Source organism: Diceros bicornis, chromosome 36 (genome assembly GCF_020826845.1).
Source record: "Diceros bicornis minor isolate mBicDic1 chromosome 36, mDicBic1.mat.cur, whole genome shotgun sequence".
Taxonomy (NCBI): Eukaryota; Metazoa; Chordata; class Mammalia; order Perissodactyla; family Rhinocerotidae; genus Diceros; species Diceros bicornis.
In genome coordinates, this window is record NC_080775.1 from 30,729,571 (window position 1) to 30,743,627 (window position 14,057).

At 35.3% G+C, this 14,057-nt stretch overlaps 1 protein-coding gene across 1 annotated transcript in view; it reads left to right on the forward strand.

Moving 5' to 3' along the window:
* CCDC7 (coiled-coil domain containing 7) overlaps positions 1-14,057 on the forward strand; it is a 403,315-nt gene that overhangs the window by 127,007 nt on the left and 262,251 nt on the right. Inside the window, 1 exon segment of the mRNA XM_058532824.1 lies at positions 12,677-12,742. Coding sequence (XP_058388807.1) covers positions 12,677-12,742 — 66 coding nt within the window.

Consider the following 14,057-nt stretch of genomic DNA (forward strand, 5'->3'; position numbering starts at 1 on the left):
TGGGACGCCCGCCACAGCATGGCTTCATGAGCAGTGCATAGGTCTGCACCCAGGATCCGAACCTGTGAACCCTGGGCCGTCAAAGCGGAGTGTGAGAACTTAACCATTATGCCACTGGGCCAGTACCCCCTGCACATTTTTTGATTGGGTTGTTTGTTTTTTTATTGTTGACTTGTATGAGTTCTTTATATATTTTGGAGATTAATCCCTTGTCGGATATATGATTTGCAAATATTTTCTCCTAGTTGGTGGATTGTCTTTTCGTTTTGTTCCTAGTTTCTTTTGCCTTCCAGAAGCTCTTTAGTCTGATGTAGTCCTATTTGTTGGTTTTTTCTTTTGTTTCCTTTGCCAGAGTAGACATGGTATTCAAAAAGATGCTTCTAAGACTGATGTCAAAGAGTGTACTGCCTATATTTTCTTCCAAGAGTTTTGAGGTTTCGCGTTTTACCTTCAGGTCTTTAATCCATTTTGAGTTAATTTTTGTGTATGGCATAAGATAATGGTCTACTTTCATTCTTCTGCATGTGGCTGTCCAGTTTTCCCAACACCATTTATTGAAGAGACCCTCCTTTCTCCATTGTATGTGCTTGGCTTCTTTGTGGAAGATTAGCTGTCTGTAGATGTGTGGTTTTGTTTCTGGGCTTTCAATTCTGTTCCATTGATCTATGTGTCTGTTTTTGTACCAGTATCATGTTGTTTTGATTACTATAGCTTTGTAGTATATTTTGAAGTCAGGGATTGTGATCCCTCCAGCTTTGTTCATTTTTCTCAGGTTTGCTTTAGCTCTTCAGGGTCTTTTGTTGCCCCATATGAATTTTAGGATTCTTTGTTCTATTTCTGTGAAGAAAGTCGTTGGGATTCTGATAAGGATTGCATTGAATCTGTAGATTGCTTTAGGTAATATGGACATTTTAACTATGTTTATTCTTCCAATCCATGTGCATGGGATATCTTTCCATTTCTTTATGTCTCCATTGATTTCTTTCAATAATGTCTTATAGTTTTCATTGTATAGATCTTTCACCTCCTTGGTTAAATTTATTCCTAGATATTTTATTCTTTTTGTTGTGATTGTAAATGGGATTGTATTCTTGAGTTCTCTTTCTCTTAGTTCGTTATTAGAATATAGAATGGAACTGATTTTTGTAAGTTTATTTTGTACCCTGCAACTGTGATGTAGTTGTTGGTTATTTCTAATAGTTTTCTGGTGGATTCTTCAGGGTTTTCTGTATATAGAATCATATCATCTGCAAACAGTGAGAGTTTCACTTCTTCCTTGCCCATTTGGATACCTTTTATTTCTTTTTCTTTCCTAATTGCTCTGGCCAAACCTCCAGTTGTTGACTAAGAGGGGCAAGAGTGGGCCCCCTTGTCTTGTTCCTGTTCTCAGAGGGATGGCTTTCAGTTTTTCACCGTTGAGTATGATGTTGGCTGTGGGTTTGTTATATATGGCCTTTATTATGTTGAGGTACTTTCCTTCTATACCCATTTTATTGAGAGTTTTTATTGTAAATGGATGTTGGATCTTGTCAGATGCTTTCTCTGCATCAATTGGGATGACTGTGTGATTTTTATTCCTCATTTTATTAATGTGGTGTATCACTTTGATTGATTTGCAGATGTTGAACTATCTCTGTGTCCCTGGTATAAATCCCACTTGATCATGGTGTATGATCTTTTTATACCTTATTCTGTCTTGTGTTGTGGGTGTGTGTTTACAGTGATGAGGTTATATTTATTTTTGGTGAATTCCTTCCTTTGATCTTTGATTTTGATATTTAAGTGGTTGCTAACCTATTCTGGTAAAGATCTACTATTTTTCTGATTTTGTCTGCCTGTTTTTCTCCTTGCTCCAAGCTTTGTATTCCCTTTCTTTACTTTTTTCAGGCCTGAGGGCCTTCTTGTGTATTTCTTGTAGTGGGGATCTCATGGCCGTGAACTCCCTTAGCTTTTGTTTATGTGGGAAAGTTACTATTTCTCCATCATATTTGAAGGAAATTTTTGCTGGATAGAGTATTCTTGGCTGAAAGTTTTTGTCTTACAGTATTTTGAATATAACATTCCAGTCTCTCCTAGCCTGTAAAGTTTCTGTTGAGAAATCCGCTGAGAGCCTGATGGGAGTTCCTTTGTACTTTATTTTTTGTTTTTGTCTATCTGCCCTTAATATTGTTTCTTTGTCATTGACTTTGGCCAGCCTTACCATTACATGTCGTGGAGTGGGCCTTTGCCTGTTGACGTCTTTACGTGACCTATTGGCTTCACTTACTGATATTACCTGCTCCTTCCCCAGATTTGGGAAGTTCTCAGCTATTATTTCCTTGAATAGGCTCTCTGTTCCTCTTTCCCTCTCTTCTCCCTCAGGAATACTTATAATTCTTATGTTACATTTCCTAATAGAGTCAGATATTTCTCGGAGACTTTCTTCATTTCTTTTTAGTCTTAGTTCACTCTCCTCTTCCATCTGAAGCATATCTGTATTCCTATCCTCCATAATGCTAATTCTTTCCTCCATATTGTCAGCTCTGTTCTTTAAAGATTCCAGATTCTCCTTTATCTCCTCCATTGTGTTCTTCATCTCCATCAGTACTGATTGGGATTTCAATCTCTTTTGTGAAGAAACTCCTAATCTCATTGAATTGTTTGTCTGTGTTGTCTCGTATTTCGTTGAGTTTTTTTATGATAGCTATTTTGAAATCTCTGTTGTTTAGGTTATGGATTTCTGTGTCTTCAGAGTTGGTTTCTGGGTGTTTGTCATTTTCCTTCTGGTCTGGTGATTTCATATACCTTTGCATTGTGGTTCCTGTATTGGCTTTATTTTTCCTCATCCTGGAAATATCTGGTTGCAATTTCCACCGCTGCCACCGTGTGGGGGTTAAGGGCTATGTAAGCTGAGCCCTCTGCACTCTGCCCTTGCTGTGCGCTGTGATCCCGCGGCCGCTTGGTCTGGTCTGGTCGGCTGAGCTGCAGTGTCTGACATGCGGGGACAGGGTGGGCTCTCTCTTCTCGCTTGCCCCTTGTTATCCACTCTCCTGGGGTGCTCAGATGTTGATGGTGCCCCTGTAGCAGTTCTGAGTCCTCTTTGTGGGAGTTTCCCACTGGCTGAGAGAGCCGGAAGAGCTATGGTTTCCCCGCAGAGGGCTGCCCCTCCCCCCTCACTGGGAGCCATGTGGACCGGGATCCCTGATCTGATGGAGAGGGAGAGGAGTTCTCCTTACCTCTCCCCTCTTCTTCTGGGGGCCCAGCACATTCCACTCTCAGATGTGTGGCAGTGTGGATCTTTCCGATCTTGCTTTTTGCTGTCTAGGAGTCCGTTGTTGGTCTGTGACTGTTCCTTTTGTTGTATCTTATCAGGGGAAGAGTTTACGGGAAAGCTCACTCCGCCATGATGGCCATGATGCTGACGTCACTCTCAGGCAATTTGTATGATCTTTGTAATGTATTGCTGTATTCAGTTCACCACTATTTTGTTGGGGATTTTTGCATCTATGTTCATCAGCGATATTGGCTTGTAATTTTCCTTCTCTGTGTTGTCCTTGTCTGGCCTCAGATCAGGGTGATGTTGACCTCATAAAATGAGTTAGGAAACGTTCCATCTTCTTCAATTTTTTGGAATAGTTTGAGAAGGATAAGTATTACATCTTCTTTGAATGTTTGGCAGAATTCTCCAGAGAAGCCATCTGCTCCTGAACTTTTATTTTTTGGTAGGTTTTTGATTACTGTTTCAGTCTCTTTCTTGTGATTGGTCCATTCAGATTCTCTATTTCTTCTTGATTCAGTTTGGGAGTTTGTATGATTCTAAGAATTTATCAATTTCTTCTAGGTTATCCAATTTGTTGGCATCTAGTTTTTCATAGTCTTCTCTTAATAATCCTTTGTATTTCTGTGGTATCTGTTGTAATTTCTCCTCTTTCATTTCTAATTTTATTTATTTGAACCTTCTTCTTACACTAATGGTTTGTCAATTTTGTTTATCTTCTCAAGAAACCAGCTCTTAGTTTCATTGATCCTTTCTACTGTTTTTTCAGTTTCTATTTCATTTATTTCTGCTCTAATTTTTATTATTTCCCTTCTGCTGACTTTGGGCTTTGTTTGTTCTTCTTTTCCTTCTTCTGTTATGTGTAGTTTAAGATTACTTATTTGAGATATTTGTTATTTGTTGAGGTGGGCCTGTATTGCTGTGAATTTCTCTCTTAGAACTGCTTTTGCTGCATCCCATAAGACCTGGTATGATGTATTTTCATTTGTATTCAGATATTTTTTGATTTCTCCTTTAATTTCTTCATTGATCCAATGGTTGTTCAGTAGCATGTTGTTTAGTCTCCACCTATTTGTGATTTTCCAGCTTTTTTCTTGTAATTGATCTCTAGTTTCATAGCATTATGGTCAGAAAAGATGCTTGATATGATTTCAGTCTTCTGAAATTTATTGAGGCTTGCCTTGTTTCCCAACATATGGTCTATCTGTGAGAATGTTCCATGTGCACTTGAGAAGAATGTATATTGTACTGTTTTTGGATGGAGTGTTCTATATATATCTGTTAAGTCCATCAGGTCTAGTTTTTCATTTAATTCCACTATTTCCTTGTTGACTTTCTGTCTGGATGATCTATCCATTGATGTAAGTGGCGTATTGAGGTCCCCTACTACTATTGTGTTACTGTTCTCCCTTTTGGTCTGTTAATAGTTGCTTTATGTGCTTTGGTGTTCCTGTGTTGGGTGCATATATACTCATAAGTGTTATGTCCACTTGGTGGAATGTTCCTTTTATCATTCTATACTGCCCCTCTTTGTCTCTCATTGCCTTTTTTATCTTTAAGTCTGTTTTGTCTGATGTAAGTATGGCAACACCTGATTTCTTTTGTTTGCCATCTGCTTGGAGTATCATTTCCATACTTTCACTCTGAGCCTTTGTTTGTCTGTAGAGCTGAAATATGTTTCCTGAAGGCAGCATATGGTTGGGTCTTGTTTTTCAATCTATCCCATCACTCTGTGTCTTTTGATTGGAGAATTCAATCCATTTACATTTGGAGTGATTACTGATTTATGAGGGCTTAATACTGCCATTTTATCTCTTGTTTTTCAGTTCTATATTTCCCTTATTTCTCTTCCTGGGTATTTGACTGCCATTTCAGTTTGGTGATTTTCTATGATGGTTTTCTCTTTATTTATCATTTGTGTCTCTGTTCTGATTTTTTGTTTAGTGGTTACCATGAGGTTTGTATAAAAGACGTCACAGATGAGAGAGTCCATTTTCTGATAGCCTCTTATTTCCTTAGTCTAAGCAGGTTCTATCCCTTTCCTCTTCCCCATCTAAGTTATTGTTGTCACAACCTAGTCCATTTTGTATTGTGAGTTTGTGATTAAAATGAAGTGATTATAGTTATTTTTGATGCTTTCCCCAAAAGGGGCTTTTTTAAAAGAGAGAAAAAATTTGAAAATTATGTAGAACTTACCTATAAAATCATCTAGGAGCCTTTAAAAAAAATGATAGCTCTTTGACCACTTTTTCAATTCCTTTTGAGATTATTGGTGCATCTATTTTGGTAGTTAATATTTTGATATAAACTCATCCATTTATAATTGTTTTTCAAGTTTATTGCTTAGAATTTTACATTATGTTTTCTTAGGGTTCTTTTTATTGTTTTCTTTTTTCTGTATCTCTATTTCTACCTCTTTTCCCATTTCTTTTCCATTTACGGAAGTATTGGTTTATTTAGATTTTTTGTTTCTTGTCTTTTTAATGAGGTTTGTGAGGGGATTATATATTGTAGGTGTTTTCATTTAACTGGTTTTGGGTTTCATTTAGCTCTTCTATTGTTTTATTTCTTATTGCTATTATTATTTGCTTTCTATTTAGTTACTTTAACCTTTATTGATTTCTTTTACCTCTTTTTCTTTATTTTTAGTTCCTTTTCAAATATACATTAGTTGTATATGTAATTTATTTATTTTTATGTTTGTTTAATAGCAGTAAACACTCTTCAGGCTATACCTTTTTCACTGAATACAACTTTATTTGTATTTTATAGATGTTTGAGTTTCTCTTTGTTTCAAAAAAATGTTTTTAGTTCACCTTTTCATTGTTGGTTTACCATTTTATAGAATTAATGTCAGAAAATATGACATAAAAAGGCACTACTTTTTGGAAGTTTTAAAAAGTTTTCTCTTTGGTCAAGTGCATATTTTTGTTTCAGTTTTCTATTACTCTGCAACAAACTATGTCAACATTTAGAGGTTTAATACATCAATAATTATTTATTATTGATTTGGGAGTTGGCTGGGCTCAGAGGGATGATGCTTCTGCTCCATGTTGTGTCAGCTGTGGCCATTCATGTGGCTTCACTCAGCTGTGGAATGGTCATGGTAGCTTCCTCAAATGTCTGGTGGTGGGTGGAATGGCTGAGGGCTGAATCTTTCTCATGTGGTTGTTCGTCATTCAGTAGTCAAGCCCAAGCATCCTTACTTGGCAGCTAGAATCTAATAGGTCAAAAGTAGAAGCTGCAAGATCTCTTAAGACCTGGGCTTAGAAGCCTTATAATGTAATTTCCACCACATTTTACTGGTTAGGAGTCAGCTTAGACTCAAAGGGAGGGAAAATAGACTCCACCTCTTGCTGGGAGAAGAGGCATATGTATATAGGGGTGGGACAAATTATTGATGGTCATTTTTGGAAAAGTCTATAATAGTTTTCCCTCTGACCACATGTTAATATTTCTCCCACATGCAAAATGTACTCTTCCCTTCCTGCTAAAGTCTCATTACATTCTAGTTTTATCTTAAGTTTAGCATCTTATCATCTGTACCGGGTTTAGATATGGATGAGGCTTCTTGGCACAGCTCCTCTTGATCTGAAGATCTTTTATCTAAAAAGGCAAGTTATCTCTATCCCACACCTCCAATACATACCTAACATATACTATTGAGAAAAGGATAGGATGACCGCAATAGACACTATTATTCAAAAAGAGGGAAAACAGAAGGCACGTGGTCCAGAGCAATTTTGAAATCCAACCAGACACACGTCACCAGTTCTCCTGACTCTCCGGTTGGGAAATATACCTTGATTAAGGTCTAGTTTTGCTTCCTGGGAATGGTTCCCTAATCCATTATTCTAAGTAGCCCTTTATTTTGCAGTTTGGTACATTGGTTCCACTCTCTGAATCATCATTCCTTTTCCATAAGAAATGGCCCATGTTTGCAGCTGAATAGCTCTCTCAGACTGCTTCCTGCTCATAGATAATTGGGGACCTAGAGATCTCTTTTCATTTTGAAATGTCTCTGTGCTTTTTAGTCTAATATGGTGATGTTTTTCTTAAAAACTTTGTTTTCCATATATGCTATTGTGGTTCATTCTTTTAGCGAAAAGCCACATCCATAATTCTTTCTGAGACAGACCTCTTTTTACTTAAGGTATGTCAGGCTTTTGTAGGACAATTCTCTCAAGATTATTAAAGCCCTTTTGTCTAATTAGGAGGATCCATGAAGAATATATAAATCTTTCTGAGGTCTTAACAAAGGGTCTTATAGCCACACCCTGGATTTGACTTTGACTCTGAAGCTACATTTTATTATCAGTACCACAGCTTTGATCTTTGCCCTAAAGTAATTTCTTACTTTGAGAATTTTTTTGCAGGCTGAAGATACTGTCCTGGATGCTCTATATGCTTTCTAATTTCTGCTTTAAAATGAACAGTTCTTTCTTTAACTCATCTCTCTTCTTGCAATACCTTACTGTATATCACTAATATAAACCAAATAGTACTTTTAGCATTCTTACTGGAAATTTCCTTAGCCAAATCCACAAATTTATTAGGTATGTTTTCAACCTTGCAAGTTACTCCTGGCCCAAGTTTTGTTAATTGTTCTGTCACTACATAACAGAGCTTCTCCTGCCTTTTCCCAGCCTCCAGTATCAATTTATCAGCCTCACTCCCTTTTATAGCCTCCGTCATAGATTGTTTGACATTCCTCCAGTCTTTGCCTATAGCCTTCTTACTACTTTTCTGGTCTCTACCAATAGTCTCTTTACCACCCTTCCATCTTCTGCTCACCTGCTGGACCCAAACCCAATGCCTCATATTTTCAGTTTTTTTGTTGTACCACCCTGCATCTGGATATTTCTACTGCTTCATATCAAACTACCCCAAAGTTTAGTGGCTTAAAACAATAATTTATTGTTTCTCACAATTCATAAGTTTGCTGCACTCAGCTAGGCAGTGTCTCTGTTTGATATCATGTTGACTGAGGTTATTTATGTGGCTGCATTCAGCTGGGAGGTTAACTAGAACTGGAAATGTCCAAGATAGTTTCTCACACTAGTCTAGCCCATCATTCACTAGTCTAGCCCAAGCTTCTTTGTCTGATGGTTGGGACCCAAGCAAGCAAAAGCAAAAACAATAAAGCTTGTTATAGACTGGGATTGGAAGTCCTTGAAGTTTTTTCACCACATTCTTTAAGGAACTCATAAGGCTAGCCCATATTCAAGGAGATGAGTTGCATAGAGTGGAATAAATTATTGGTGGCCATTTATAGAAATAATCCAACATAATCTTCAATTTTTATAAATATTCTAATGACATAAAATAATGCACATTTTCTGTTGCTAGGTATACCAGTTAACTTTTCCTAAATAACAGATTACTCCAAAACTTAGTGATTTAAAATGGCAAATATTCATTATTTCTCATAGGGACTGGATAGGTTTTCTCTCTAGGCAGGCTTGGGTTGGGCTGGATGGTCTGAGATAGCTTTATTCACATGTATGAGGTCTCCACTGGGACATCTAGGACAGATGAGACCTCTTTCTAGTCTGTCATCCTCTAGCAGGCTAGCCTTGGGTAATTTATAGAAGGATTCTCAGTAGCAAGAGAGCAAAACAAAACTGGAAGGCCTAATTTCAGACCTCAGTGCCATTTGTGTTGTACAGTAGTTCTCCCTTATCCGCGGTTTTGCTTTCCACAGTTTCAGTTACCCGTGGTCAACTGTGGTCTGAAAATATTAAATGGAAAATTCCAGAAATAAACCATTTATAAGTTTTAAATTGTGCACCATCCTGAGTAGTGTGATGAAATCTTGAGCCTTCATGCTCCATCCCACCCGGGACATGAATCATCCTTTTGTCCAGTGTATCCATGCTGTATATGCTACCCACCTGTTAGTCACTTAGTCTTAGTTATCAGATCGACTATTGCAATACTGCAATTCTTGTGTTCAGGTCACCCTTATTTTATTTAATAATGGCCCCAAAGCACAGGAGTAGCGATGCTGGCAATTCAGATATGCCAAAGAGAAGCCGTAAAGTGCTTCCTTTAAGTGAAAAGGTGAAAGTTCTCACCTTAATAAGGAAAGACAAATAACTGTATGCTGAGGTCACTAAGATCTATGGTAACTTTTATTATAGTATATTGTTAGAATTGTTCTATTTTTTTATTGTTATATTGTTCTATTTATTGTTAATCTCTTACAGTGCCTAATTTATAAATTAAACATTATCATAGGTATGTATGTACAGAAAAAATCATAGTGTATATAGGGTTAGGTACTATCTGCAATTTCAGGTGTCCACTGGGGGTCTTGGAATGTATCCCCAGAGGATAAGACGACTGTATTCTATTGGCCAAAGCAAGTCACAAGCCAACCCAGTTTCAAGGAATGAGGAAATAGACTCCACCTTTTGATGGTTGCTACTACAAAGAATTTATGGCCATTTGTAGTCTACCACAGTGGGGTATATATTCTCTTTTCCTTTCTTTCTCTCCCCGTCTCTCTTTCTCTCTTTATAAAGTTCAATTAAATCTAGATTTCTTCTATTGTTTGAATTCTCTATGTCTTTATTAGTTAGAAAATAGGCTAGGCTGCTATATAAAGAGACCCCATATAATTCCATGGCTTAAACAAGATAGAATATTATTTTTCTCTCATGGCAAGTTTGGGTAGATCGTTTCAGGTGGGTATAGTAGTTTGATGTTGTCTGGGACCCAGTCTTACTTCTTGTTCTCATTTCTCATTGAAGCTTAGAAATTTTCCAGGCCTTAATTTTTTTTATTTATCTCAAGGAAGTTTTTTTCCATATTTCTTTCATTATTGTTTTTCTTCTTCCTTTTATCCCTCTGAAACTAAATCTATGATTCCTAGATTTATTCTTTAAGTCTATCTTTTTAGTCTTGGCTTCTATTTGTATATTTGTTCTGTGCTATGAGATATTTCTTCCATTTACTTTACAATATTTCTAAATCTGTTCTCAGAAGGAGCCTTTCAACAAGACTTTTAGTGGTGAACATGATGCAGTCTATACAGAAGTTGAAATATAATGATGTCCTCCTGAAATTTATACGATGTTATAAACCATTGTTACCTCAAAAAAAAAGAAAAAAGAAAGAAAAAGAAAACAAACAAAAGTAGCCTTTCTCCTTCTCACTTCCTCTTGAATTTTTAAGTTAAAAAATCATGTTTTTAAAAAAATCTCAGGAGACCCTCATTTATGGCTCTAATTGCATCCATCAGAGATTTCCATCAGAGTTTTAATGTTATTTAATGTCTAATTATTTTCTGTTGATCCCTGTAGTTCTGCTTAGTATGGATACCTCTTTGGATTGTTCAACTTGGTTTTCCCTTCTGAAGTTGCTTAGTCCCATCAGATGGTTTATGATATTTCTGTGCCTGTTTATGGAAGTGAGTTTCCTCGGCACCTCACAGGTTGTATATGGAGATCGCTTGAGCAGTGGCGAGAAGGTTTATTTTTGTCGCCATATTACCTGCTTCTGTTTTTATAGATGCTGCATCCTCTCAAATTTCATTGAAAATAAAAATGTAGATTTAAAGCTTTCTTTTCTTTCTTAAAATAACTCTGTTTCAGAAGAGGACATTTGCTCTACACTTTAAAAGAGATTTTTCCATTTCGTTTGACCTTCATTTTTTTCTGAAGAGAAGTAAACAGTCATTCAAATCATCATTTCTCTGTCTATAATTTGTCATTTTTATTTGTCTGCTTTCAAGATTTTCTCTTTTTACTTGGTTTTTAACACTTTGACTCTGATGTGTGTGGGCATGATTTTCTTTATGTACAGCAACTTTGGGTTTGCTGAGCATCTTGAGTCTGTAGATTTCACCAAGTTTGGGAAATTTTCAACTATTATTTTTCAAACACTTTTTCTAGCACTCCTTTCTCTTTTTCTTATGAGAATGTAATTGCATGTTACATATTTGATATTATCCCAAATGTTCCTCAGTCTCTATTCATTTTTAAAAATCTTTGTTCTCTTTGTCTTTAGATAGAAATTTTTTTATTGATGTGTCCTCAAATGGTCTGACTTTCCACTGTCATATCCAATCTACTCCTATGCTCATCCATTAAATTTTTAAATTCAGATATTGTATTTTTCTGTTCTAAAATTTCCATTTGAATATTTTTTATAGTTTGTATTTCTCTGCTGAGATTTTCATAATTTCATTTAGTGTGAGCCTATTTTTCCTTACTTTGGGTATTGTTATAATAGTTTCTTTAAAATTCTTATATGCTAATTCTGAACTCTGGACTCTGTTGGGATCACTCTCTGTAGATTGTTTTTTAACAGTAAGTCTCATTTTCTTGTTTCTTCAAACGTCAAATAATTCTAAATTGCTTCTTGGATATTGGGAATGTCATTTTGTGGAAACTCTGGATTCTGCTATATTCTTCTGATGATTGGTACTATATTTGTTTGTTTGTTTTGCTTTAATATATAATTAACATGATGGGATGCAAAATGAAAATTCTGTATTTAGGCAGCAGCTCAAATTGCATTTCAATTCTTTTAGCTTTTGCTAGGCTGCTGAGAGTCTTCTCTATGCATATGTGATTCAGCAGTCAGAGGGAGACTTAGGCAGAGTTTATACAAAGAGTTGAGGGCTCCCTCTCTCTGGCTCTCTTCTTTGTGTGACTTCTCCCTAACCTCTCCAGTGGCTATGATTGCCCTGATCTGTGTCCTCTGGTTTGTAAGGTCTAAAAACTCAGGTTTTCTATCAGGTATTAGGTACTCTGCATGGCTCAGATTGTGCTTGCCTTCAGACTAGAAGCCAGGAACCAAGAATCTTACCTAAGACTCTTCCTTTCTTCCAAGTGTCACCTTCTCTCAAGAATCTGCCTACTCTTGGTTGCTGTCCTGTGCTGATATTTGTATTTCATTCAGAGTTTGTGGTTGTTATATGTGGCAGGGTTTGTCCAGTAGGAACTTGCTCTGCTGTACCAGAAGCAGAACTGAGGAGTTTAGATATGGTTCTTTAAACTGTCTTCCATCTGATGGAGAATTCTTGAGACCTTTCATGTGTAATAGAATCCACTCATTCTCGCAAAGTCAGAACTATGTTTATTTTCTGTTAAGAGTAGAGTTGCTTCTTTTCATTAAATTGGAAATGTTTGTATTTAAATATTTCAGGCCTAGAGAAAAGGAAAAATGAAACGTTTAATTTACTGTAGTTATAATTTGCCAGATTCAAGGTCAATTTGCCTGTGGAAAATCAATAGGAAGCTATAGTTATAGATATTATCCACCATTATGCCTGAGAAGTGTGCAGTAAATGTGTATGCTCAAATCATCGTCTTGGCTATCTATGTATTTTAGAAAGGTAATAATTATAATGGTAAATTAATAAACAAAAATACCAAAATGAATAATGTTTTTCCTTATATTACATTCTAGAAAGTAGCATATGCTCTGGAAACTGAGAACAAAATCCTTCAGGAACAACTGAAACAAGCTTTACAGGTAAAGGATATCATGTTTTTTTAAAATTGTTAACAAGTGAAGAAAATATCTTCAAAGAACTTTTTAAATGAATAATTTTGACTTTGTAAACTAATAGATCTATATATTATACTCTTTTGCCAGGTTTTAAGTATGTTCATTTTATGCAATAGTAATATACTAATAAAATTTAATATTCATTCTTCTCCAAAACAGTCAGCTTGAAAGAGGAGTAACCTTGGTTAATCAAACAAAAGGAATCTATTTCAAACTGAGACAATATGATATCTAAAGTAGGATATTTCAGGCATTCCAATTAAACTCAGTTAAACTAGGATGTTGGCTCTTACTGTTCTTTTTCAAATTCTTGCTAAACAATAAAATAATAAAGGAAAGAAGCTATAAATATTTTCATAAGTGGATAGAAAAAAGTATAATTATTTGTGTATTATATAATTTTCATTCTAAAAAATACAAGATAATGCACACATTTATTGATGATATAGTTCAAAAAGGTGGCTGGGACAAAATAGATATAAAAAAGCAATAGGTTTCCTTGTTATCAGAAACGATCATTTAGAGAACATAATAGAAAAAAATTCTATTCATAATTTTAGGATAGCATATTTCACAAAAAATACACAGAGTTTTATATGAAGAGAAATATACTTTACTGAGAGATATAGATGAACAGTGAATAAACAGAAATTAATATTTTTTGTTTTGAAGCCTAAATATTACAAATATTCTAGTTTTCCATTTTATCCAAATTGATATACAAACTTAAAGCATTTTATGTCTTGATACAAATAGAACTATTTTTGTGCTTAACAGAATTATTACAGATATATTGAGATAAGAAACTAGCGATTATGCAAAAGAACAATTAAGAAGGATTTGCTCATCCAAAAATCAATATATAATGTAAAAGTATAATAACTAAAGCAATGTAGTTCTGGATTTGGTACTGAATGAAAAGTCTAGAAACAGATTCAAATGAATATAATAATTTAGTTTTTTATAGTTTTAATTATTAAAATTTTTTTATAGAAGGATAAAATAGTCACAAAAGTAAAACTACTATAAAAAAAGTAAACTACTATGAAAAAATAGTTAGGTCTGTAGTTCATGTAATGCACCAAAATAAGTTGCAGAGTGATTTAAGATCCATAAGTAATAAATGAACTATGAAGGTATTAGAAGAAACACTGGGTAACAGTTATATGGTCTTGACTAGAGCAAGGCTTTCTAAGCATTATACCACAAAGGAATATATTACTATATTTGTCCATATATAAATTTAAAACTTTTTTATGGTAAAAAAAATCAGGAGATA